Genomic DNA, 26,701 nt, shown 5'->3' with positions numbered 1-26,701 from the left:
ATAGTAGTTTGTATCTGCTAATCCCAAACTCCTAATTTGTCTCCCCTCCCCTTCCTTTCCCCTTTTGTAACTATAAGTTTGTTCTCTATGTCTGAAAGTCTGTTTCTGTTTTGTAAATAAGTTCATTTATGTCATTCTTAAGATTCCACATATAAGTGATGTCATATATTTGTCTTTCTCTGGCTTACTTCACCTGTTATGATAATCTCTAGGTCCATCCATGTTGCTGCAAATGGCATTATTTCATCCTTTTTTATGGCTAAGTAGTATTCCATTGTATATATACCACATCTTCTTTATCCAGTCATCTGTCAATGGGCATTTAGGTTGCTTCCATGTTTTGGTTATTGTAAATAGTGCTTCTGTGAACACTGGGTTGCATGTATCTGTTTGAATTAGAGTTTACACTTGGAAAAAGTTTTTGATTTGAAAATAAAGTCCCTTGAAAATACTGAAAGTTTGGAATAAAAGCCTAAACTTCAGAATAGCTCTAACTGCACATCCCCTCCCACCCTGCCAACAAGCTCCCCATCACACACTTCATGGATAGACAGCTCGTGGGAGCTAATGCACGCCTGTCCACATAAGGCTGGACTCTCAGGACCTGTCTGAGTTATTTTAAGTATCTCTTCTCAATCCCTTCAAATACAGAGATGCACTTAAAAAGCATATTAACCCTTCTGGAGTAGCTCTAAGATGTTCCCTCAAACACAAACCCTTCTCCAACACCAGATCTTAAATTCTTCATCTTTTATGAGGGACAGGAATAGGTTGCAAAGTTCTGTGACAGTGACGGCTAAGACTTCAAGCACCGCATCATCATGCCTAGGCCGGTGATAGGAATGCTTCGTGGAGGGACTATTCAGAATGTACCTCATAGGGGGCAGAAGAGATGGGGGAGATGGCCGTGCAGCAAACCCCGGCATGACACAAGTCAGAGACGTTCTGGCCTGGAATGTGCGGTGAATTGTCCAATCTCCCTTCACAAGATGTCAGAGTCCGCTTTTCTACCTAGGGTGTCAGCCCTGAAGAGAAGGAGGAAGTGGAGGAGGAGAGGCAAGGGAGAGGAAAAAGCAGCGGCAGGGTGAGGTGGGACGTGGGCACGGCTGTGGGCGGCCCCTCGGGGCCCGGCAAGGAGCTCGGATTGATCCTGGAGGCCGCCAGGAAGCGTCGCGTGCGTACTCACGGGGGAGCTATTTATTTATGATTTATCCCCTGCTGACTTCCAGCAAGGGTTTGAGGTGGCTCGCCTGCTAGTGAGCTAATGCTTCCTACACACACTGAGCAGCTCTGAAAAACAGAAAGGGCAGAAACTCCGTGAGTCATCACCCAACTGTTTAAGTGAGCTCAGAGCGGGGCTGTTTCTTCCGAACGCGGTGCCCGCAGATGCTGTCAGCACCACTGGTAGCACTCCTGCCGCCGTCGAGCTCATTTAGTTGACATCACTGGGAAGTCATTGAACTTCCCAGATGAATGAAGCTTCTTCCTTTAGAAGTCAGTCTCCTAAAAGTTAAAATATTTTATCTGGAAACCTGTCTAAGAAGATTATATACTTATTTCTCTTCAGAGATGCTTGATAGCTGATTGAAAAAAAATTTTTTTGAGAGAAATACCAGATTTTTTTTCCCTCTAGATCTGTGCTTTATTTTTCACACCAGTTTTGTTGAGATGTAATTCACATACCATAAAATTCACTCTTTAAGGGTACAATTCGATGGTTTTTAGTACAGTCTCAGAATTACACAACCATAACCACGATCTGGTTTGAGAACATTTTTCTCACTCCAAAAAGAAGCCCCACACCCAGTAGCAGTCACTCCCTGTTCCCCACTCCAGCCCTTGGCAGCCACTAATCTACTTTCTGTCACTACGTCTTTGCCTCTTCTGGACATTTCGTGTAAGTGGAATCATATAATATGCAGTCATTTGTGTCTGGCTTCCTTCACTTGGCATAATCTTTTGGCGATTCACCCGTGTTCTAGCATGCGTCAGTGTTTCATTCCTTTTTATGACTGAATGATAGTCCATTGTATGGATACACTACATTCTGTTGATCCATTCATTAGTTGATAGACATGTGGGCTGTTCCTACTTTTTGATTTTTATGAATAATGCCGCAGTGAGCTTTCATGTGTAAGTGTTTGTGTGGACGTGCGTTTTCAACTTTCTTGGGTCTCTTCCTGTAAGTTGATGCAGATGGGACTGTCACCTCACTTTTCCTCTGGCGGGAATGCAGCTGTCATTCTACAGTCGTGGCTGTGCTGGGACTCTGGACAGACCCTCAGAAGTGAATGAGTGTGGTGGGTTAGTTGTCCTGAACTCTGAGTCCCGAAATGGCTGTGCTTTTAAATGTATACGTCTATTTTTCACAAATTTTCTGCTCAGCCAGCTGTCACTCTGCTTTTGACAGTGAGCTTGTCTCCAGGAAAACTCAAAACTTCAGTTTGGGCTTCTGAGCTCCCGAGAGGGCAACCTTTTACAACTGTCTACAAATAAAGAGTAAATGGGCTCTGAATGAAGGACTGAGGTGCTCTCCTAAGAGAAAAATACAGGCATAAGCTTTAGTGTTGACTCAATAATAAAAAAAAAGTCTCTTTGGGGACTTTCTTCTGTATTCTCAGTCATGTTTAGGACATTTAAAGTTGTCAAGGACGAGACTTCCATTTAAGGTGTTATTGTATAAAGCCTCTGCTTTTGGGTAATAGGGATTAAAATCTTACTTTTGCCTGTATACAGGAAAATCTGTTTAGGACCTGCTGAACTGACTCTAGTCCTGAACCTCTTCACAGAGCTCTTTTTTGGTAGGAAGGGAGCCACCGAGGAGCCCTGACTCCTCGGCTGCCATCTGCAAAACACAGGTTAAAAGGCCACTGTATCACTTTGGGTCAGGTCATCACCAAGGCTCAAGTAACTGGAGTTTAAATGAAACAGAGATTTGCTTTTTAGCACATGGGAAGGAAGTCCATAAGTAGGCAGGCCAGGGCTGCGTAGTGGCCCCGCAGTCATCAGTAACCTAGGCTCCTTCCATCTTTCTGTTTGGCCACCGTTAACACATGGCTTCCGTCCTCGGACTCACTGAAGGTTGCAGTACAGCCACTTGTCATGCAAGACGCAGCCCTTGTCATGCCTGTTTTCCAGGCAAGCAGGAAGGTCAAAAATGGTGTGCCTCTTGGCTGAGTTAGCCCCTTTTAAGTAGTTTTCCTGAAGTCCTACCCACTGACCTCCTCTAATGTCTCATTGGTCTCATGGCTCCAAGGGAAGCTGGGAAATGGTAGTTTTTTAAGCTGGATACAATGGGGGCTGTTAGTATGGAAGAAAGAAGGAAAGGAAAAAGGAGGAAAAGGTATAAGCAGGCAATCCAGTCTCTGCTCTGGCCTCATAAGAGCTCATGGTTTCAGATGGATGAGACAAAGGCAGGTCATCACAGTGTCCACACAGAGCTGTGCACAACTTCACAGCTGCTCGTCCCTGGATAACTTCAAAGTGTGCAGGCTTAGATTTTTTTTTGTTTTTTGTTCTTTGTTTTTGCTTTTGTTTTTTAACTGAGGGATAGTCGGTTTACAATGTTGTGTCAATTTCTGATGTAGAGCATAATGTTTCAGTCACATATATACAAACATATATATTCTTTTTTCATTATAGGTTGCTACAAGATATTGAATATAGTTCCCTGTGCTGTACAGTAGAAACTTGTTGTTTATCTATTTTATGTATAGTAGTTAGTGTCTGCAAATCTTGAACTCCCAGTTTATCCCTCCCCACTCCCTTCCCTTCTGGTAACCATAAGTTTGTTTTCTATGTCTGTGAGTCTGTTTCTGTTTGTAAGTAAGTCCTTTTGTGTCTTTTTTTTTTTGATTCCACATATGAGTGATTTCATATGGCATTTTTCTTTCTCTTTCTGGCTTACTTCACTTAGAATGACATTCTCCAGGGCTATCCATGCTGCTGCAAATGGCATGATTTTATTCTTTTTTATGGCTGAATAGTATTCTAGTGTATAAATATACCAAAACTTCTTTATCCAGTCATCTGTCAATGGACATTTAGGTTACTTCCATGTCTTGGCTCTTGTAAATAGTGCTGCTGTGAACATTGGGGTGCATGTATCTTTTTGAATTAGAGTTCCCTCCAGATATATACTCAGGCGTGGGATTGCTGGATCATATGGTAAGTCTGTTTTTAGTTTTTTGAGGAATCTCCATACTGTTTTCCACAGTGGCTGCACCAGACTGCATTCCCACCAGCAGTGTAGGAGGGTTCCCTTTTCTCCACACCCTCTCCAGCATTTGTCATTTGTGGACCTTTTTTTTTTGCTGGGGGGGAGGTAATTAGGTTTACTTATTTATTTATTTGTTTAGAGGAGGTACTGGGAATTGAACCCAGGACCTTGTGGATGCTAAGCAAGCACCCTACCACTTGAGCTATACCCTCCCCCCTTGTCATTTGTGGACTTCTGAATGATGGCCATTCTGACTGGTGTGAGGTGATATCTCACTGTAGTTTTGATTTGCATTTCTCTGACAGTTAGCGATATTGAGCATTTTTTCATGTGCCTATTAGCCATTTGTATGTCTTCATTGGAGAATTGCTTGTTTAGGTCTTCTGCCCATTTTTGGATTGGGTTGTTTTTTTTTTTTGTTATTATTTGAATGTTGAAAAGGATGATTTTTGGTAATGGTTGAATTGTCTATCTCAGTTCTTCAGTCGGAGAATCAGAGGACATTATTGAGGATACAGGATTTCAGAAGAATGTTAAAGGAAGTGATGCTAGGAACAGAGATCCTCTTCAGGTGTTTTGGGAGTGGCTGGTCTCGAGCCATCTGGTGTCACCTACGCTTCTTGGTTTCCATTTGTGTACTTAGTGAGCGCCATTGGTCAGGGATGTTCAGGGCAATGGTTGGAGGTTCAGAGTGTAGTCAGCAGCTGGGGAAGGAAAGAAGTTTCTTGCTTTCCATGAGAATCTCAAACCTGAACTAGACTCCCATTATTAGCTGTTACCCATTGACCTCTCCTTGCGTCTAACATATTACTTCCTGTTCCATCTTTTTGATGAATTACACTGAACTATATATTCTTGTAGAAAGTCATTACTTAATGTGATGACTAACAGTATTAATGATCCACCTCATGCTAATGGACTTTACAGGAAAGATCTTCCTGTTCTCTTGTCTTTCTTCTCAGCTAAAAATGCTGAGATTTTTTAAAAAATACAAGCTATAAACTAAGCAAATTGAATCTGAGAGTCTGTTGAGTTGCTTTCTGAAGGCATCACTTTAAGTAGTCTAGAGGGATTATTTGAGTTTGAGCCACAAAGCTATGTTTGAATTCGTGGGGAACTTGATCTGTGATAGAGGGATATCCCATTTGGTGATAAGCTGCTGAATGATGCTGTACTATTTAGTACTAGTAACAGAGAGAACAAGTTAACAAATGTCTATACTTGTTTACAGCTTTGTGATGTTACCTGACCTTGTTCAAGTTATTTAAATCAGGGGTTGGGGACAAATAGTCTTTTCCAATACAAAGGTTTTATGAGTCTAGGGTTTTGCTTTATTTTGTTTTTTTAAAATATTGACTAAATCCGATTCCAAGGCCCCTGTGATTTAGTGCTGAAGCATCCCTGTGATGGTTGAAGTTGTAGGATCGTGCTGCTGTCTACCATCAACAGTGTTTCTAGCACACAAACTTAAGCTTGGCCTTGATTATTTAAAAGAATATTTAAGAATCTCCAAAGAGTGTCCAGGCATATGAAGAGGGCACGTGTTTCTTCCAACTTCAAAAGCTATTTGATTTGGGCACTTGGGAGAATTTGATTCATTATTAAAAGAATATATTTGACTCATTATTAAAAGAATATATTTGAATCAGGCCTTACATAGTTCCTGGGTAAACTCCACTTCTGCCTCCCTGAGGACTGTGATCTCTCCCCCTTTCCTCCAAGTGTCAACCTTTCTATCATAAGAGCATGTTCAAGTCTGTTCCATCTCTATAGTAACCTCTTCCCTTAGCTTATCTTTCCTCTAAAATATCAAGTTCTCAAAACAAAAATTAAAAAAGCACTCTCACTGGTTTTCTTCCTTGCCTCTAGATCACCCTCTAAATGTCCCACTCTCTGGCTTCTACCCCTCTGCTTTACTGATATTGGGCCACTAATGCCAACAGTTAAAACCAGTAGTTGCCAAATTCTAGTGGACATTTTCCAGCCTCTAGCCTAGTCATCCTCTCAGCGGCTGTGAATTCAGTTAACAAACTCTTCCTCTGTGAAACTCTCTGTGCCCTCGATGTCCACCCAGTCATAATCTTCTGGTTCCCCTTGTACATTTCTGACGTTCGTTTTGTGTCTTTAGTGGACTTTACTCTGCCTGTGCTTTAAATGCTGAGTGACATCAGATATGCCACTTAATTTTTTATCCATGAAAAGTAGAGGGGTTGAAACGGATAATCTCACAGTCCCTTTCAAGCTCTAGGATCCTTTTAGTCATATTATCAGGAGTCAGAATTCACTGACTTGAGCTACAGAGAACTCTTGTGTTTCATGTACAAAGAAGTGTAATGAGAGATGATTAACATTTGGACTGCGATTCTGCAAAGGCATATTGTTGGCTGCTCCTTTTTCAGAGAAATCATAAAAGCTGAAAACTAGTATGGCATCATTCAGCAGTTTATCACCAAGTGGGAGACTGGCTAATGTGATTTGTGGTTTCAGCATGACTGAACAACTGACCATTCATGGAGGACTCTGGTGCTGTGACTGGGGGTGGGGAGAGTGGTGTGAGTGAGGTTCTTTGGCCACCATGGCCTCCAGACATGACCACACACTGGGCCTGGTCACAGTCCCAGAGAGCTGGAAACCACTGTCAGGCAGATGCTCCTACTGTGGACATCATGTTTGACTAAACACGGCGACTGATGACAAAAATGTTGGCCCTTTCCAACTAGCCTTTTCCAGCAACAATTAAATGGTACCCAGGTTTCAATAGTAAGTTAGTCATATATATTGCTACCCAAGAGTTCAGATTATTTGTTCAGGACGGGATTCAATCTGATAGGCAGAAGGAGGAGCAGAAGTGTAAGGGTATTTGAGTCTCTCCAGGGGGATGGGTGCAGACACTGGTAGGAGAGAGAGTTTGATGGGGCTGCTAGGGCTTGTCTGCCTTGTGGTGGTACTTCCAGTCGCTCTCACTTGTAAGTGTTCCTTCAATAAGTGTTTACTCGAATGAAAAACTATATCCTGAGTACTCAAGGCTGAGTCAGACTTGTGTGATTTGGAGGTGTGGGGTATACTTTAGTTTTTTTGAGGTGCTCAGAACTGAGAAATAAGGACAAAAACTCAAAGGCAACGTTTTAAGTGGATTATAGGTTGGCAAGAGGGACCACACACACACCGTCACTATTGGATTAGATTAAGTTCTTAATTAGACAAGGAAACAAATATATTGGTAAGTCATCCACTAAGCCATTCTGCAAAGGTGCTACCTTGGCTATAGCAGCAACGAAATTAAGGCCATAACCAACAAGATGATGGACACATTGGACCATTGAGACAGAAGACAGGGCCCTACACCATTTTCCTGAGCAGACACCTGTTACCCTATGTGCCTGGGTTCGTCCCTCTGCTGCCCTGTCTGGGGTGCAAGGGGCTGCTGCCATTGGCACCTCTGAATGGGAGACTTAGAATACCAGATGGGCACCCGATGGCAGGCCTGAGAATTGCATTAGCTGTATCTGCGTAGCAACGGGGCCGGCAGTTTGCCTCATCTTTCAGAGCAAACGACATCCAGCAACACTCTCCTGGGAAGCCGATTAACTTCTGTGAGTCACTGCTTTTCCGTCTCATTTATGATTCATGACCTGGGCTATATTTTTAGCTTGTATTTATTTGAGTCTGTGAAGTGGGCTGGGTGGAAGTATTGTTTGGAAGCTTACGGAAGAATGAAGAGAAACTGGCCTCACACTTAACCTTAGGTGGCCTGAAGTTTGGTTATAATCATCAGACATTCTGCGTGCATTTACTGAGAGCCTACTGTACTCCAGGTACTGGGCAGGACTCTAAGAATACAAGGTAAATAGGACCCAGCTGCTGGCACCCAAGAGCCCGTTGAGTTACGCAGGCAGACAATTAAATAGATAACATTAGCCACTGCCTCTACCTGCAGCCATGCTTCTGGACTTCAGTCATATTGAATGTTGAGTGCTTTGGGAGCATGTTTATTCTTGCCCTTCCCTCTTGCACATGCTGTGCCCGTTGCCTGGAAATCCCTCCCCCAGCCTCCCCTTAGTTGCCCTTCTGAGCTCACACCAGCATGCCTTCTTCTGAAAAATCTTCCCTGATTCTCAGAGGCTGAGTCAGAGCCCCTCCCACACCCTCCCATAGCACCTTGCATCCCGGTGTTTATCACACTCCCATGAAGAGTGCTCTTGATTGAGGTCCCTTCACAGTAGTTGAGGCTTATTCACCAACTCCCCAAACTAGGAGGTGACGGGAACTGAAGAGGAAGGGGAAGAAGAGCACTGGCATCCCAGGATAGTCACTGCCTTGTGCTGAGCCCTCTTCCTGCTCCATCACTGTGCTCAGCACCACACCCGCATTCCCTTATCTGAGTCTGGTAATAGCGGTGTGAAACAGGTAAGTTACGGTCCCTATTTTAGAGATAAGGAAACTAAGGCCTTGAGATGTAGTTCTTTGCCCAAGGTGTCACAGCTGGTACCCGCAAAGCTGAGAGGCAGACCCGGCCTGCCTAACTCCCAGAGCCCCAGCGCCTGGACTCTGTGGTCTGTCCGTTCTCCCCTTTTGAGGTTGCCGCAGCGGTCAGGATAGACTCGGTCATTCTGTGTGAATAAGTAAATCCCAGCATCTCGGCGACTTAGAGAAAAAAGGTTTATGTCTTGCTGACGCCACACGTCCACAGCAGGTTGGCCGGATGCTCTACTCTGTGCGGCTCTCCCTCAGGACCTGGGCTGAGAGAAGCCCTATCTCTGTGCTTTCCCAGTTGAAAGAGAGGAAATGTGGAAAATCACCCCCAAAGTGACAGTCTGCTTGAATGTCATTCACTAAATCAAGAGCTGCAGCCAATTTCAAAGGGGCAAGAGAAGTGCTGTCGTACTCCATGCTGGGCAGGCGGCAACTGCAAATACTTGTGGAACAGCGCTAACCATTCCCACGTATGCAAAGGAAGGAGTGGGGGAGCTATAAAATGAGAATGAGTCAATACCTTGTAATAACCTGTAACAAAAAAGAATATGAAAAAGAATGTGTGTGTATGTATATATAGATACATGTCTGACTGAATCACTATGCTGTACACCAGAAAGTACCAGCACATTGTAAATCAACTATACTTCAATGAAAAAAATAATAAAAACAAAAGAGAAGGATAAAGTGTCTGGAGGAATGAGCACCTTCCAGGGAGTAAGAGAAAGTTTGCCTTTCTGACCACAGGTCTCCCGTTACACACCCTTTGGGATCAATTACTTCATTGTTCTTCCTATAAGCAGTACTGCTAAGGTTTCTTCTCTTCAGAATGTTATGAATGCTTTGACACAACATGGGATTTCATGGGGTCCATCAGGAGAGAGTAGTCAATTGCTATTTCAAAGGTAACTTAATCTGAGCAGGGCCTGTGTTCCAGTTATCATTTTCATTAGGAAGGCCAGTCTTCCAGGTTAGAGACCTTCCCCAAGAACAACCAAAAATAGCATTCCTGATCTCCTAGGATTATGCCTCCACAGTGATAAAACTCTTCTGAGTTTCCTGGGAGTCTGGGTCCCAGGGCCAACACTTGCTCTTCCCCGCCAAGGACTTAGCTTGAGGTGACTGGTTGCAGCTTTTGAATCCCAACAGCATTAAAATTGAATATAAGATATAAGGTCCCCAAAGAGTTTCTGTAAAGAGCACACTGAGAACATATTGTTTCAAGGAGGATTCGCCTTTGTATGATGCAGTGTTTGCTTTTTGAGAACAAAATGGGTGATCAATATTGTGGGGAACTTATTGTTTTAGGTGATAGATGTAGCAAGTAGTCCTGAAGTTCCTGTCATGACAGAATATACAAATGTCTGCCACATACAGAGGGTGCCTGGCTTCTCCAACTCTTTCTCTTCATGCAAATATATATATTATTTTATATATATCGTGAGGGTTTGGGTGGGTGGGTTGGAGGAAAGATACAATGCAGTATCTTCAATTCAGAAGTTTTCGCTTTCTTGAATTCATTTTCACTTTAAATGTCATACTGGAGCATGGGACACTGCAGGGAGGTAAGCATGACACCTCTCACCTGACCCAGGTACCATGAAGGAATTGCTGTCAGCAGATGCCTCATCGATAAGATGAAACACTCGAGTCTCTTACATCAGTGGTCAACCTCACTGTGCATTATCTTGTATTTTTATAGCTGTAGGGCTTGGAGATGCCCCTAGATGGTCAGCTTCTCCAGGTCAAGGAGGTGTCATGGAATAGTATAGCTTTAAACATCAAAAGAGCTGGTTCTCCATTATCAGCCCTGTGGCCCTTGAGCAGAGCACTGACCCCTGAGAATCAGTTTCCTGTCTGTAAAAGGGGTCTCATCCATCTGTTCAGGTTCCACCGTGAGGGCCAAAAGAAATAACACTCATGAGAATAGACAGTGTTAAGTCTCTGCTTATGCAAAAGGGCATGATCACGTAGGACAACTTTTCTGGCTGTGCCCAGCGACAGAAAGAGCCACTTGTGTCTCCTAAGACACGGGTGTAAAGTTATTCCTAGGAGAGGTCATGGCCCTTCACATGCTCTCAGTATGTTTTTTGCCACAGGGATGACCTCAAGCGGAGTGACGCTGTCTGAGCTCAGGTCTGTAGGCAGAGATGAAACCTCTCTCAGTTCAAAAAAAATGCCCATGTGTAAGGGATTTTCAGTGTGAGTAGGACTGTTGGTATGAGACCCTGCACAGCCAGCCGCCTCCTGTGATGCAGATGGTTGTCATACTTTTCTTGCCCACGGACAACCAATTCTTTTTTTCAGATGAATTGAGAATTTTCTCTGGACACTTGTAGACAGCCTATATCCTAGTAAATTAGAGTGTCACCAAAGTGCCAGCCAGACCAAGATCTCTATTGTTGACCTGGGCTTCAGGCCTTCAAGACACGCTATTTGCAGGATCCTGTGTTGCCCATTGTCAAAGAGAAGCTTTTCTTCTGAATCCATTTAAAACTGCCCTGATTGAATTCTAAAATTCCACAGGAGATTATACTTAAGATGTTATCAGTTCTGCTTGCTTTAGAAGGACTGGGGATGGCCTTTAAAAGTTTAGGTGCTCTCTCTGCCTGCTGCAGCAAAGGAGTCTGCTTAGCAGGGAAAGGGCATAGAAGATGAGGATTTGGACCAGAGTGACAGGGTTTGCTCCCTTCCCAGGTTGTCTCTGGCTTGGGCAGGAACCCTGGAGAGAGAGAGATTATGCTTTTGAAAGAAAAAGCAGAACACACAACTTTCATTTAGAAGATTCCATCTTTGTAAGCATTAAAGACTCAAGAGAGTTGAAATTCCCTGATTGCGAAGTCCCCACCTATGAATGAATGAACAAATCTAGATTTTTCAGGCTTTTGAACCTAGGCAGAAAGAGTTTTCATCAGGGTAGACGTTGGATTTTTAAAAACCTGTTCAATCCAAAGTTTATTTTGAGGGACTACTGTGTGCCAGACAGTATTCTAGGTGTAGGGGATAGAGCAGACAACGAACAAATGAATGTTTAATGCTGTCAGCAGTAAGTGCTAAGAAGAAAAGTAAATACAAGCGGACAGAGTGTGGTGGAGAGAGGGGAGGTGTCAGCAGCCCTGTGCTCTTGGATGGGAAGTATCAATGGTGCTGTAAGATCATCTAAGAAAAGGCAGTGTTAACAGACTCACAGCACAGAAAACAAACTTATGGTTACTGAAGGGGAAAAGGGAGGGGGAGGGATGAATTAGGAGTTGGGGATTAGCAGATGCACACCACTATACATAAAGTAGATAAGCAACAAGGATTTACTATATAGCACAGGGAACTATTTTCAGTGGAAAAGAATCTGAAGTCGTACACCTGAAACTAACACAATATTGTAAATCAACTATAGTGCAGTAAAAAAAGGGCAGTGTTTGCCCAGACCACTTGTGCCTCTTCCATAGAGGCCTGTCTCACTGACTCCCTCCAAACTTGCTCCCCAGTGTTGCTCCCCATTCCGGAAGCGGGGTCCCCTCCCCGTTGTCCACCTGCCCAGGTTTGCACTAGATTGTGCTGCACTACATGGGGAGGGACTTTCCACTCCCTTCGCACACGATGCACATTCCCACTCAAACCGGGCACCAGGAGGTCTTCGACCAGCTTCCCTTCAGGATTGTTTTAACTGGCGGTATGCCTCTTTAAAAAGGAACACGTTACAGATGGTCCAGTTAGGAGGCAGGTTATTTTGAGACTTCCTGAACATCATTTCTTGGCTACTTCATTCAAATAAATCATTTATTGCCCTGTAAGATGTGCCGGGGATAATGATGAGTAAGACTCACTCCCTGCCCTTGAGAAGCCCACAGTCCAGCGGCGGGCGTAGACACTTAAACAGATGAATTGCAGCACCGCTGGGCGAGTACAACCTTGAGGTGTGACCAGGATGTTCTGGGAGCCCAAGGGAAGAGCAACGAACTCTGCCTCAGGGGTGCTGAAGATTTCAAAAGACCATAATGATTTCTGAAAGTTCATTCATAGATCCATTATTCATCCATTCACGCGCATTTCCTGAGTACTTTATATCAGGCTCACACGCTGCCTGCAGAGACGATTTGTTTGACCTATTGCTGTTGTTATATTGTTGCTTGGTAATAGTTCTATTGAGATATAATTCACATACCACACAATTCGCCCACATCAAATGTACAGTTCAGTGGCTTTTAGTATCTTCATGGAGTTGCACGACCATCACCACTATTAGAACATCTTTATCAACCCCCAAAGCAACCCTGTACCCTTTAGCAGTCATACCCCATCCTTCCAACCTTCCTTTCTAGCTCTGTAGATTCATCCCTTCTGAGTATTTCATACCTGGTCCTTTGTGACTATCTTCTTTCACTTAGAATAAGTTTTTCAGGGTCCATCCATGTTGTACCATTTATCAGTACCTCGTTCCTTTTTACTGCCAAACACTATTCCATTGCCTGCTAGACCACTTTCTATTGATCCATTCATCCAGTTGATGGCTATTTGGGTTGTTTCTACTTTTCGGTTATTATGACTAATGCTGCTATGATCGTCTGAGGGCAAGTTTTTGTGTGGACATGTGCTTTCACTTTTCATGGGTGTCTATCTAGGAGTGGAATTGTTGGGTCCTATAGTCATTTTAAGTTTAACTTTTTGAGAAACTGTCAAGTTGTTTTCCCTCGTGGCTGCACCATTTTACATGCCCATTAGCAGTGTCTGAAGTTTCCAGTTTCTCCACATCTTTGCCAACACTTGCTATTTGCAGTTTGTTTTTCAAATTATAGCCATTCCAAAGGGTGTGAAGTGGTTATCTCATTGTGGTTTTGATGTGCAGTTCCTTAGTAATGAATAACATTGAGCAGTTTTTCATGTGCTTAGTGGCCATTTGTATCTCTTCTTTGGAGAAATGTCTGTTCAGATCATTTGTCCATTTTAAAATTGTGTCATTTGTCTTTTTATCACTGGGCTTTAAGAGTTCTTTATCTATTCTGGATGCAAGTCCCTTATCAGATAAATCATTTGCAAACATTTTATCCCATTGTGTGGGTGATCTTTTCATTTTCCTTAGAGTGTTCCTTGAAGCATGAAAGTATTTCATTTTTATTAAATTCAATTTTTATCTATTGTTTTCTATGGTTGCTTGTACTTTGGGTCCTATCCAAGGTCCTGATGATTTTTGTCTGTTTTCTTTTAAGAGTTTTACCATTTTAACTCTTATATGCAGGTCTTAGATCCATTTTGAGTTTATTTTGCATATGGTATGAAATAAGAGTATAATTTCATTCTTTTATATGTGATTTAATTCTTTTGATATCCAGTTGCTCCAGCACCATTTGTTGAAACCACTGTTCTTTCCCTACTTGAGTTGTTTTGGTGCCCTTGTCAAAAATCAATTGACAGTAAATGTGAGGGTTTATTTTTGGACGCTCAATGCTATTCCATTGATCTGCACATCTTTCCATGTGCCAATACCACACCTGTTTTGATTGTGTTGCTGTGTAGGAAGTTTGAAATTGGGACACATGAGCCTTCCAACTTTGTTCTTCTTCAAGATTGTGTTGGCTCTTCTGGGTCTCTTGAATTTCCATGTGAGTCTTAGGATCAGCTTATCAATTTCTGCAAAGAAGCCATCTGATACTTTGCTAGGAATTGAGTTGAATTGGCACGTCAGTTTGGGAAGAATTGCTATATTAACATTAAGTCTTCTGATCCATGAACATGGAATGTCTCTGCATTTATTTTGATCTTCTTAAATTTCTTTCAACAATATTTTATAGTTCTCAAAGTATAAATTTTGCATTTATTTTGTTAAATTTATTCATAAATATTTTATTGTTTTTGATTCTATTGTAAATGAAATTTCTTAAATTTCATTTTTGGATTGTTTGTTATGTGACCTCTTGGTTTTAAAATTTAGGAAAATTCATAAACAAAGTCTTATTTCTGACTTCTCTTGAAAAATCAGACCGGTTTCCCCCATGGCAACAAGGGGCTGGAGTGAGTAGTTTGGATTTTGTCTTTCTTGTAGGCCATATGGTTCCAGATTTGCCTGTATCTGGCTATTACCTTCTCTTTGAATCAATTCACTCATTATATCTTAATTACTAAGCATTGGGTTTTGGCCTTTATGATTATTCTTTGGGGAAATCCAAGTTAGATGAGATTCAGTTTGAAAAAAGTATTACCTAAATCTTTAATATGATTTTTTAATATACATATTCTATCTTGTCTTAAAAGTTATTAAAGCCATATTTTACTCATTTATCTCAAGAACATTGGTGAGGGAGGCTCAACACTGAGGATACAAAGAAGAAACAGACACTGTTCCTCTTCCAAAAGAGATACTGACACATTGACCAAATAAAGCCATATGGGCAATTAATGTTTTCTGAAAGGTCTGCTGGACTTACATACAGTGTATAGAGAAGGGTCCAGAGAAGGGAGTGGCCAAGCATGCAGGTCAGAAAGGAGGAGAAGAGGAGAGGTCTCATAGAAGTGACTTTTGAATGATGATAGTTGGGGATAGCTTTGTGCATCCAGCTAAGCAAATAGGGTCTTTTCCTGGAGACTGATGTTTTCTCCACAGTGTCATACTTGAACCACTTGTAGCAGAATCCGCCAGTGCTTATTAAAATGCAGTCTCCTAGACCTACTGAAGCAGAATGTGTCAGAGCCCCAGGAACCTGTTTTTAAACAAATCATCCCTTTATGTTTCCCTGATGATTATGAAGTTCCCTAAAGTTTGAAGAGCTCTGTTTTAAGTATGGGGGTAAGGGGACCTGTAAGGGTTTTAAGTGGGAAGAAGGTTTGAGAGGGTGGAGTGATATCATGCTAGACCTGCGTGTCAGTAAAGTGCTGGCTGCACTGGGCAAGGCAAATTCAGAGGGTGGGACACCAGAGGCTCCTTCTTAGGGGGCTTATGTTCTAAATTCAGCACTTGGGTGAAACATGTAAAGAATACACTGGGCAGTCCCTGAAATCTCTTACACCTGTGCACCTGGACCATCAAGGCTCAGAATCAATGGCTCGTATTCCTGTTTGCATTTACAGAGAGGTCCCCTTTCCCTGGTGCAGCGGAGATCAAAGTCTAGTTTGAGAAGTAGGGTTTGGGGCCAAGGAGCTGAACAAAGGGACTGATCTCTTACTTTCTGCCGGGCAAACGGATGTAGTAGTTGAACATGCATATGATGTGAATTCACTCCATTGCAACTGAGAGACAGAGTGTGCTCAAACTAGGGTGAGATGTAGGGGGAATGTTTATGTGATTATGCATATCTGGAGCATAGGAGAGAGCTTGGGTTGAAAATCTGTGTGCTGTCAGCACCCAGGTAATAATGGACGTCAAAGGAGTATCCGTGGTAGAGACTGAGTTTACTGGATTGGAGTAGAACTTGGGAACCAGAATTTTCTAAGCTTCCCTGGTGGGGTTTTTTTTTCTTTTAATTTATTGGAGTATAGTCAGTTTACAATGTTGTGTTAATTTTTGGTGTATAGCATAATAGTTCAGTCATATGTATACAGGCATATATTCTTTTTCAAATTCTTTTTCATTATAGGTTACTACAAGATATTGAACATAGTTCCCTGTGCTCCACAGTAGAAACTTGTTGTTCATCTATTTTATATATAGTAGTTAGCATCTGCAAATCACAAAGTCCCAATTTATCCCTTCCCAACTTCTTTTCCCCTGGTAACCATAAATTTCTTTTCTGTGTCTGCTTTGTAAATAAGTTCATTTGTGTCTTTTTCCTGATAGGTTTAATATGTAGTTAGGGTTGAGAACCAATGGTATAGAGTGCCAGGAGGAGGTACATTGTTTATAAAAAAAAGACGGAATAAATTAAAAGAACCAGCAAAGGATACTGAGAAGGAATAGTCAGAGGATAAAGGTGAGAAACCAGAGTACATGTTCAAGAAAATCAAGATAGGAGAGAGGTTCAGAGGAAAGAAAAGGCGTGGCTAGAGGTGGGCAGAAGCCCATGCAGGTGAGCCGGAGAACAGAAGCGCTCGCCGGAGTGGAGGAAGTGATCACTGCTTTGTCTAGGCAGGTTCAGCAGAGTCTTGAGACTAGAAACTACTGTAGTGAGTTAAAGCCTGAGTGGAAAGTAAGGAAGTGGAGACAATGTCTCAAGTTTGTGAAGAGAATGTCCTCTCCCCACTCTCCCCTTTTTTAAAATGGGAAAAACTTGATGTGATCTAGAGGCGGCAGAAAAATCCTGCAGTGTCTTCAGGCCATGTTGGTGGCCTCTACTATTGTTGAACATTTATCACATGAAGGTCATACCCTTGTCATATCATACGTGATATACTGTTCTTCAGAGTTCTGATTGTTTCAAAGTGTCATCCTTCCCTGTCTTATCAAGTGCAGGGCCAATGCTTTCAACCTTCTCTTTACCGGTATTCCTCCATACGCCTCGCACTGGGGCAAGCATGCTCTAAGGAAGGGATATGCCATTGAAAAAAGGGCCTTAATCCTACTTGGTCATTAATAAATGGTGATTCCAAGAGGTTAAGTAGTAGGCTTTATTTAATTTTAACTCTAAAGTAATACTACCTACTTATTTTTAAAAACATAATACAAAAAGTTGAAGTAAAAAGTAAAAGGCTGCCGCTCTCCCATACCCAGAGGTAACCACTGTTAACAGTATCTTATGTATCCTGCAGATACGTTCCTTCTGAGGATGTAAGACTATATATTCTTTTTCTTTAGGTCTACCAAAGTCATCATTCTGTAAGAGTCAGAATGAAAAGTTCCCATAAGCTAGCTTTCATTTTTTTCTCTGAAACCCCCAGTCATTTCTTCCCTGGAATGCAAAGATACACAGGCCATGAATAGGCTGTTCACCTCTCGCTGGAAGCAAGTGGTTGAAGCTCAGATGGTACAAAATATTATGACTGCCTCGGGGCACAAGGGGTTCGCGTGAGCAGGGAGCTAGGTGAGCCATCTGTCAGGTGCTGAATGCGAAGGTTGTCTGAGCCCTGCCACGTTCTCACCACCCTGGGATGCCTTAAATAAAGGTCTTCAGTGTCCTCTCCTCTTCACAGGGTCAGGAATTAGGGAGTGTCTTCTGTCTCCTGCGCCACCCCCTGCAGGCCCCAGGAGAGCTTGGACTCATGTCTGCTCTTACCATGTGACTCCCAGGCTCCTTACCTACTTACCCACCTGGGCAGACCTGAGGAACAGTCAGTGGGAGCAGCTGGGTGACCCCTCCTCTTTTTGCTTTTCCTGATATATGAGACTTACACACAGGGTCCCAGAAATGGACTGTGGCCTCTAGAATAAGCCCTGATTCAGTCTCACTGAATAAATGAAACTGTGCCAGGCACTTCCTTTAATAGGCCTTAATTTCTTCATCTACTAAATGACTAATGAAGACTAAACAATGACTAACCTCATGGAAAGAAAAGATAAATCATCTCTTTCATAGTTGTCCTAGCCTCATGGGGCTGGGTCATGTCTTGTGCAGATCTCCATTTACTAAGTGAATGAGAGGTATTATCATCCCGTTTATGCTTAAATCAACCAGCTAAACTCCTCCTGCCTCAGGCCCGGCCATCCAGCCACTTTTCACTTATACAGCCATCAGGTACCTAAAACGAAGACGCGGACAGATATTTTTTTTTTAATTGAAATACAGTTGATTTACAATGTTGTGTTAGGTTCTAGTGACAGACTCTTTTTATGCAGGGCCCTCTCTCTGCTTCCCTCACAGCCGCGGTTGGGGAGTGAAACGGGCTGAGCGTGGACGAAACCGGGCGTGGGTTTTCTCCGCTTCGCGCAGGGCGCCTTGCTCCACGCATGCGCAGAGCGGAAGGGGTGGGGTCCGTGCTCGTTGTCAGGATCGCCTCCGGCCAGGACTCTCTCCAGAACCTTCAGTTTACCGCCGGGAGGCCGGCAGCAGGTGTACCCCTGCTGACAGACAAGTGTGTGAAGCAAAACAGAGGTTTCAAGGGAGGGGAGGCGAGGCAACGACTGGGGTTGCCTTAGAAGGAAGGGGGTGAGGTGGGTGTCGCGCCGCGAAGTGTGGTTAAGAACAAAACCTTGGGAGAGTCCCTTGCTCTCTGGCCTCCGCTCCCGCTCTCCACTGAAAACCCCTGTCCTCATTCACAACCGGAATCCCCCCGCTGGTGGCTCACCGCGCTGGGCTGAGAGCGCCCCCAGGTGACACGCTCCCTCACTGGGTGGGGGGGGGGGGACGCCGAGCCGCGGCAGCCCCGGAGCGACTCCGTCCCAGCTGACTCTGTTTGCCTATCCCCCTCCGGTTCCGATGTGCAGTCCACTCTCCTCTCTTGTTAAAGCCCCCACCATTGACTTTGTCATCCGCGGCCCTCCCCACCCCCACCCCGACCCCGGCCCCGGCCCCGGCCCCGGCCCCTGGAACGCCTGAGGAGTCAGGCACGTTCTCCCCACCTTCCCCTCTTGTTTAGGGTGTGTGTTTCCAATCTCTCAGATGGGGGAATAATCAAAATCACAGACACGGAGGAAACTGTACAAAGAAATCTGGGAACCTCCCAAAGGTGTCATCCTGGCCTACAGTTTCTCTGAGTCTCTTCCTGAGTCCTGAGTTATCTAGTATGCTTCACTTATCCCCCAGGATGGAGAAAACGGTTAGACCTTCACCTCCCTCTGCCCACTTTGAAGATACTGTCAGAGCTGAACAGTAGAAGCTGTATTCGCTCTTTCATCCAGTATTTATTTATTGAGTAACTGCCCTAGCCCAGGCGCTGTCCCAGGTATTGGGAATATGGTGGTGATCGTGGTCCTTACTCTTATGGTGCTTACAGCCCAGGGAATGAAGACAGGTGATAAACAAGCAAATTAACAAGAAAGCCTGATAATCCGCCAGTGGCATAAAAATGACAAGTGGGGGACTGTGATGCAAGGTGACAGGAGAGGCCTCTGAGGCGGTGTTTTAAGTTGAATTAAAACCTGAGGGTCAAAAAGAAGTCAGTCCTGCAGAGCCGTAGGGGAGAAGCTAGGCAGAGCTGGCAGTGGCAGAAGAGAAACAGCAAGTGCAAAGGCCCTGTGTCTGGAAAGAGTTGGATGTATCCGAGGAATAGAAGGAAAGCCAATGTGGCAGCAAAGTGTGCAGGGGGACAGTGACACAGACGGAGTTGAAGGGGTAAATGGGGGCCAGAAGACACAGGGTTTAGGTGTTTATAGTAACGAGCTTGTTTTGATAATAAATGCCAGGGGTTTTAAGTAATAGAGGGACATGGCCTGATATTTATTTTTGACAAATCCCTCTGGCTGAGTGGGAAAACTGGAGGTGCTTGGTCACATTTTCAAAAACAGTGCCCTGATAGACTATCTCACCTGGTCTTAAATGGATAATTTACAGCTGAAGAGAAAGATGCCCCCCCCCCAATCTCTGCACTAGCAAGGCTTCCTGGGGGGATTGGAGTTAGAGCCCAGACCTGTTCCTCAGCCTGTGTTGGGAGTCCATTCTTTCCAGGGTGTTGGGTGCAGGAAAAAGAGGAGCAGGAGCTAAGGTCTAGGAATGGAAGGAGACACAGAAAGGCAGGAAAAGCCAGAGCACTGGTGAGGACAGGAAAATGGTCTTTTCAGTGCACCCTCAACATGGATCTTGGACCCTTGGGACCTCCTTTCATGACAGTTTTGAGGTGGGCTTACTACCATGCCCCCTATATCTAGTGTTCCTTTCCTAATAAGTCTGTAAAACAGAAATCTCTAGATATCACTAACTTCTTTGAGGTCCTCAAGCCTTGGGATGTTAGTTGTGATTGGGACAGAATCAAATATGCAAAAAAAAAAATGTTGTCAATATTAGGGCCACCAGGAGGAATGTGACAACAGAAGTCTGACTGAAAATCACCAGATAACTGTCCTGGCCAGCACGCTTTCCCTGACACAAGGCTCTCGGCAACCCTTGGTGCGCTGACCTGCTCTTGGGATGTGAAATCTACAGAATTGCTGAGAAATACTACAAGATGTGTCTGGGGAGGCATCCCCCAGCTCCTGCCATCTTTCCACAGTGCTTTTGTCATTTCCAAGCAGAGGAAGCCTGGAAGGTTTCCAGGGGAAAGAGAAACAGGAAGCATACCATCTCCAAGGAGCCGACAGATCACTTGCAATCAGACCACTTGGCTCTCATAGCATTTCCGAGCTCACTCTCAGAGAAACTCTCTCCCTCGTCAACCGAGGCTCTGCTAAGAGGATTACTCCCACTGCCTCACCGGGCAGAGCTACACAGAAGACTACTGAAGTCTGCATCCCTCGACTTAATGCCTCTCCATGATTTCAGAATCCAATTTTCAATTGTCAGCTGGTTATTTCCTGGATACCCCACCAGCATCTTTCAGTCAACAGGTCCCAAACCAACTCATCTTCCCCTCTCCTGGCTTTCCTGTTTCTGTTAATGGAATCACTGTTCCCTCTGCTACACTGGCTGAGTCATCCTTGACTCATTCTTCTCTCTTATTCTCTAGATCAAATCGACTGCCAAATCATGTAGTATCTATTTCCGTGATGTCACTTGAATCGGTCCCCTCCTTCCTACTGTCACCATCCCTCTCCGGTGTGAGCTGTCATTACTTCCTTCTCAACAGGAGCATCCTCACTTACTCCTTCACTATTAACCCACCTTCACACTGCTGCTGACACAAGGCTCCTCAAACACACACTAATCCTATCACTCTCTTACCAGCAGCCCGACACGGCTCCCACTGCTGCCACATTCAATATAAACCATCTTTTAGCTTTATAAGTCATAAAGTCACTTTTCCAGTACCCCACGTTCAAGCTAATTTGCTCATTTCTGGTGTAGGACATGACTTTTTTTTCCCCTTTCTTGAACCCTCAGTAAATGATCTTGCAAAAAAATAAGATAACTTTTATTACTAAATCCTGTATTACATGCATTTATCTGCTTGTTTTATCTCCTTCAAAGATTTGATATTCCTGTATTATTTGTCTCACATTTAGTCTTGCTTCCTCTAATATTTGAGCACATGCACATACTAGGCACTGTTCTTCAAACCTTTGTAGGAAATAATTTAACTCTCACAACGATTCTAATTGTATCCCCACGTTACCAGTGACAAAACTGAGATGCAGAGAAGTTGAGTAATTTCCTGAGGTTCCATAACTAATCACTGGCAGAACCAGGATTCAGATTCACATGGTCTGGCCCCGGAACCCAAGCTCTTAACCACTGAGCTCACATTTGTTAGGGATGACAGCTGCATTCCCGATATTGGAGTTTGGATGTTTTATAACTGAACTGAAGCTCAAGGTGCGTGTCCATTAATGGTCAGAAATATGAATGGTGGGCTGAGTGTGCGATTGTAATTTGATATCAGGAGCTGATTTCAGGTGTTTCCCAGGAAATCAATGATGCTAAGAGCTATCTGTGTGCTATTTTTTCCTACTTGTTCTTTTTTTTTTTCTTCTTATTCCAGTACATGGGCTGTATTGAAGTGCTGCAATCAATGAGGTCACTGGATTTTGGAAAGAGAACCCAAGTTACAAGGTAAGAGAATATAAATGGGACAGGCTTTGAGGACGATCGTTTAAAAGTCACAAGAGTTTCTCCCCACAGGAGTTTCATGCAAGTCTTCAAAGGCGCCGTGGGTTCTTATTCATATGGCTGGAAGCTAGAACACAGCCTGGTGACCTTGGATGAGCAGCTTTGCCTCATCATGTGAAAGATTTCCCAATCGTGTGGTGGGGAATTTGCATTTCATGTGAGAACTTACAAGATGATGCCGTCATAGAAACAGCCGGTTTCCCAGATACTAGAAGTATTTAGAATTCTATCTAGAAATGGGACATTTCAGGGTCTCAAACCCATTGAAGAAGTAGCTGAAAATAAGAACAAGGAAGAACTTTCTACATCAGAAAGTCCAAGCTCTCTCCATTTGTGGCCTCCCTGACACAAGCACCTGCTTCCTCCTTGTTTGGCTCTCCTTCCTCCATGTACAGAGAGCTGATGGAAGAGTTGAACCAGGGGGAGCCTTACCCAGGGTGGTCCCAGGCAGCTCAGGGAAAGAACCAGAATCATTATTACACAGAGTCCAAGTCAGATGCAGAAACACAAGGCATGGTTCATTAAGGCCAAGTTCAAAGCAAGGATGAAAAGATTTGAATAATTGAGTGCTGAGACTGGTAGCTGGCAAAATTGTGAGGTGAGAAGACTGGATTAACATGAATGATTCAGGATGAAGACTTGGGCACCTGTTGTGTGTGGTGCCAGTGTGTGTCTCAGGGCCAAGCCACAGAGCCTGCCTGCATCCACGGTTGCAGGCCACCTTTACCAAATAGTCTCCTTTATCAATATTCTCCCAGATATAACCTTTATCAATATTCCCATTATGAAGAAAGGGTAACTTTTCCTAATGCTCATCCTATGGAATTCAAGGCCCAGAATAAGTGTCCTCTTGACCAGAAGGTCTGGGAAGAAGAATCATTCTGCCACTTAGGAGAGTCACAGTTGACAGCAGTAGATTAAAGACCTGGAGAAGTCCTGTGCTGTCGTTTAAAAAATGCTAACTTTATCTCAAGATTTTCTGAATTTATTTGGCCCCAGAATCCTTTTTCCATGTAACATAAATGAACGCCCCGTGTTACCTCTAGGGTTCCATGAAGGGAACTTTAAGACGTGTTGTTGTAGACGCACTTGTTGATGATGCATTCAAATTGCTTTCCAAATTTCTCACCCATCCTTGGTATACCTTCAGGACTCAAACAGATGAAATCTAATTCTTTTCCCCCCCCTGTGTTCTTGGTACCTATTTCAGTCCTTGGCACCTAGAAGAGGCTCAAGGGGTATTTATGGAATAAATGCATGGTTCCACCTGACCACCTTCCAGGCTGTTTCCCCCTCCTTTTACATCTTCTCTTTCACGTTGTTAGGCCCTTCAACTATCCTTTAAGCAACAAGGTTTCTAGATTACTTCCAACCCTCTTAGCCCTGCTTTGCACACATTTCCAGTTTTATTTCATTCTGATGATCCTTAATTTGGAGAAAGTCCTTCCTCCAATCCTGAGCAGGTTACAGATGGGAGGAAAAGGGTCGCTACCCCAGGTGCCTGGATTGGGGGCCCAGGACAAAGGAATAACAGTGTCCTTACCTGAGGATGACCGATTTTCTTTTTATCCCCATATTCATTCATTCGTTGACTCATGCTCCTTCACTTGAATAGGTATGGAGTGCTCATTAAGTGTCTGAAACTCTTCAAGAATTAAGGATGCCGAAGCCTCATGGAATTTACTTCTAGCTGGGGAAACAGACTATGGCAAGGAAACAAATAAACATACAATCTACTTTTAGGTAGGGCCGTGACTGTTGTCATCAAGCAGGGTAAAAGGGTAGAGATGTAGGGGCTGGGTTTTCACATTTTATTTTATTTTCTAGTTCTGAAATCTCTGTATATTTACTTAGGACATTTGGAAAATACAAATAAATATGAGAAGGAAAATCATTCATAATCTCACCTGGACGTGCTATCTGCTGACATTTTGTGCCCTGGAATACCTTTCTGATCTTTTCTTCCATGCAGGAGCTGACAATGATTCTTGCAGAAAATCTGAAAAATATTAGATACTATTTCTCCCACATTGACCATTTTCCTGTTGCTGAATATTCACAAGCATTTTTAAGTTGTGGTAAAATATGCATAACATAAAATTTACCATTTTAACCATTTGTAAGTATACAGTTCAGCAGCAGGAGGTACGTTCACATGGTTGTGCAGCCGTCGCTACCATCCATCTCCAGAACTTTTTCCATCCTCTTGAATTGAAACTTTGTATTCATTAAATAGTAACTCCTCATTCCTGGGGCAACCACCATTCTACTTCCTGTCTCTATGACTATGACTACTTTAGGTACCTCCTGTGGGTAGAATTATATGGTATTTGTCCTTTTGTGAGTAGATTATTTCATTTAGCATAATGTCTTCAAGGTTTATCACTAGGTTAAACAATAGAAATATCCTGAAGGTGTTAGATGCTTCTTGCTAGATTGTTCTACAGAAGAACTGTACTAGTTGGTATCCTCCCAGCCATGTATCTAGTTTTTGTTAGTATCTATTTAAAAAAATATATTCTTGAATTTGTAAGCCTGTGTTTTCCTATTGTTTAATAAATGGTAAAAGACTATTTTTTTTCCTCTGCCATAAAGATTCAGCTTATGACTGATGTGCAGATCCAAGGGGAGGTGTCTAGCATAGCATCCGAATGGTATTCCTTGTCGATGTGTCTGTTTGAGGTTCAGGCATGGCGGACTGTGCTCTGGGCAGGTTTGTGGAAGCTTGAGGGTGGCTCACTTTCCCTAAAACCTCTCATTCCCACCCTACTTAGCAAATATTTCCTCTTCTTCTCTTTTAGTTTTTTTCTTCTTTGTCTCCTTCTCCTTTCTTCTCTCAACTTACATACACTTTCATTTTCAGCCACTATTCAAGGTGCTTTGTTACCAGTTGTCTTGGATGATATTAATACAACTATTGAATCAGGTTTCAGATGGTTTAAAATGTGAATTTCACGTATTCACAAAGTTTCATTTAACTCATAATCCTACCTAATCCAAGAAAAGGACCACTTAGAATTGTAAAAGAAAGAACTTTATTTTGTGTGACAACAGTGACCTCCTGACATGTACTGTCAAACAGAAAATCAGTCAAGTGTGAATGCTGAGAAACTCATGTAGCTAATTGCCACTCCAGGTACAAACAGGTGTGTTCAGGCTGATGTCCCAGTCGTGGTGGTAGTTGGTCTTCCCATCTCTGTACTAGTTAGTACATTATTACGGATAATAGGGAGACAGCAACATGAAGTTCCTGGTAATAAAGGAGGAGTCATGGTTAAGATACAACAGTTGGATCAGTGTTTGAAACAGGAGAAAGATGGCATCAAATTCTTGACTTTATGTGGGGCCTTTCTGCCACTTGTTTGAGGGCTGAATCCACAGGACCTAGAACACAGAAAAGACTCAAACAAAGCAGAGAAAAAGAAAAGGACAAGGAAGCCATGTACTTTGTTGGCAGTTCCCTGGATTACACCCTTTTCAAAGCTCTCATCACACTTGACTCCAGATTGAGTCCCCAGGGAGCCCCTGGAGTGGCTTTTACTCTTGTTCCTCCTCTAATTCTCACCCAGGCATTTATCCACTTGACTGATTTAGGGCCGGATCTCAATTTTTAGTAATCGAGTGTTCATGCAAAAAGACAAAGGAGGAGGTTTTTCCTGATAAAAAAGAGAAACAAGATCATTAGGAAAACAAAGACTCACAGTGACGGTTGTCATCAAATGTCTGACAAACAGTATCAAAAGGAGATAAGAGAAGAGGGAAATGAAAATCGTACTAAGGATGACATAGCCACTTCTCTCTCCTATAAAAATGTTCTCATCATGATTTTTATTTTTTATTTTTTGGGAGGATTCAAAACATTTACTAGAATTATCTCATTTAATCTTCGTTAAAAACTCTTATTCTGCTAATGAGGAAAAAATATTTAGATTAAGTGACTTGCCCAAGGTCACACAGCTAATAGGTACAAAGAATGGAACTTTAGGCTAGGGCTACTGGAATCAAGAAATTTTGCTCTTTGCCACTATTATAATATGTTATGATGGTTATATACTTTTCCCTTTCATTATCATTGTAGAGAAGTCCATTAATAGGTTTCGTAATATGGAACGATCATTGAATTCCTGCTGTAAACCCTTCTTAATTGTCGTATCATCATAGCTAGAAGTTATGTACAACTTGTTGATATTTTATTTCAAATTTTTGCATCCTTAGTATAAGTAAGCTTCCTTTTTTGAACTCCACTCATGTAGTTTCTGTTTCAGGAATAGGTTAGCCTCCTGAGGGTGACTTCAGAACCTTTCCTTCCTTTCTGTGCTCTGCAGCAATTTAAAACAATGTTGGAATTATCTGCTACTTGAAGAGTCTTTATTCTAGCCCCAACAACTCTCTGGGCCTGTTAGCTGTTTTTTTTTTAACCTCCATTGTCAAATCTTCTTTTTTATTAGTC

At 43.0% G+C, this 26,701-nt stretch overlaps 1 protein-coding gene across 2 annotated transcripts in view; it reads left to right on the top strand.

The window, feature by feature from the left end:
* SHC4 (SHC adaptor protein 4) overlaps positions 1 to 26,701 on the top strand; it is a 109,067-nt gene that overhangs the window by 16,135 nt on the left and 66,231 nt on the right. For both annotated transcript variants that reach the window (XM_010965282.3, XM_074366086.1), the window contains exon 2: positions 22,124 to 22,194. In XM_010965282.3, the coding sequence (XP_010963584.1) occupies positions 22,124 to 22,194 (71 nt within the window). The remainder of the gene's footprint in view (positions 1 to 22,123; positions 22,195 to 26,701) is intronic.

The sequence above is a fragment of the Camelus bactrianus genome, chromosome 6, assembly GCF_048773025.1.
Source record: "Camelus bactrianus isolate YW-2024 breed Bactrian camel chromosome 6, ASM4877302v1, whole genome shotgun sequence".
Taxonomy (NCBI): Eukaryota; Metazoa; Chordata; class Mammalia; order Artiodactyla; family Camelidae; genus Camelus; species Camelus bactrianus.
The sequence above is the reverse complement of the archived record's forward strand: the minus strand, read 5'-3'. Positions and strand labels throughout refer to the sequence as shown.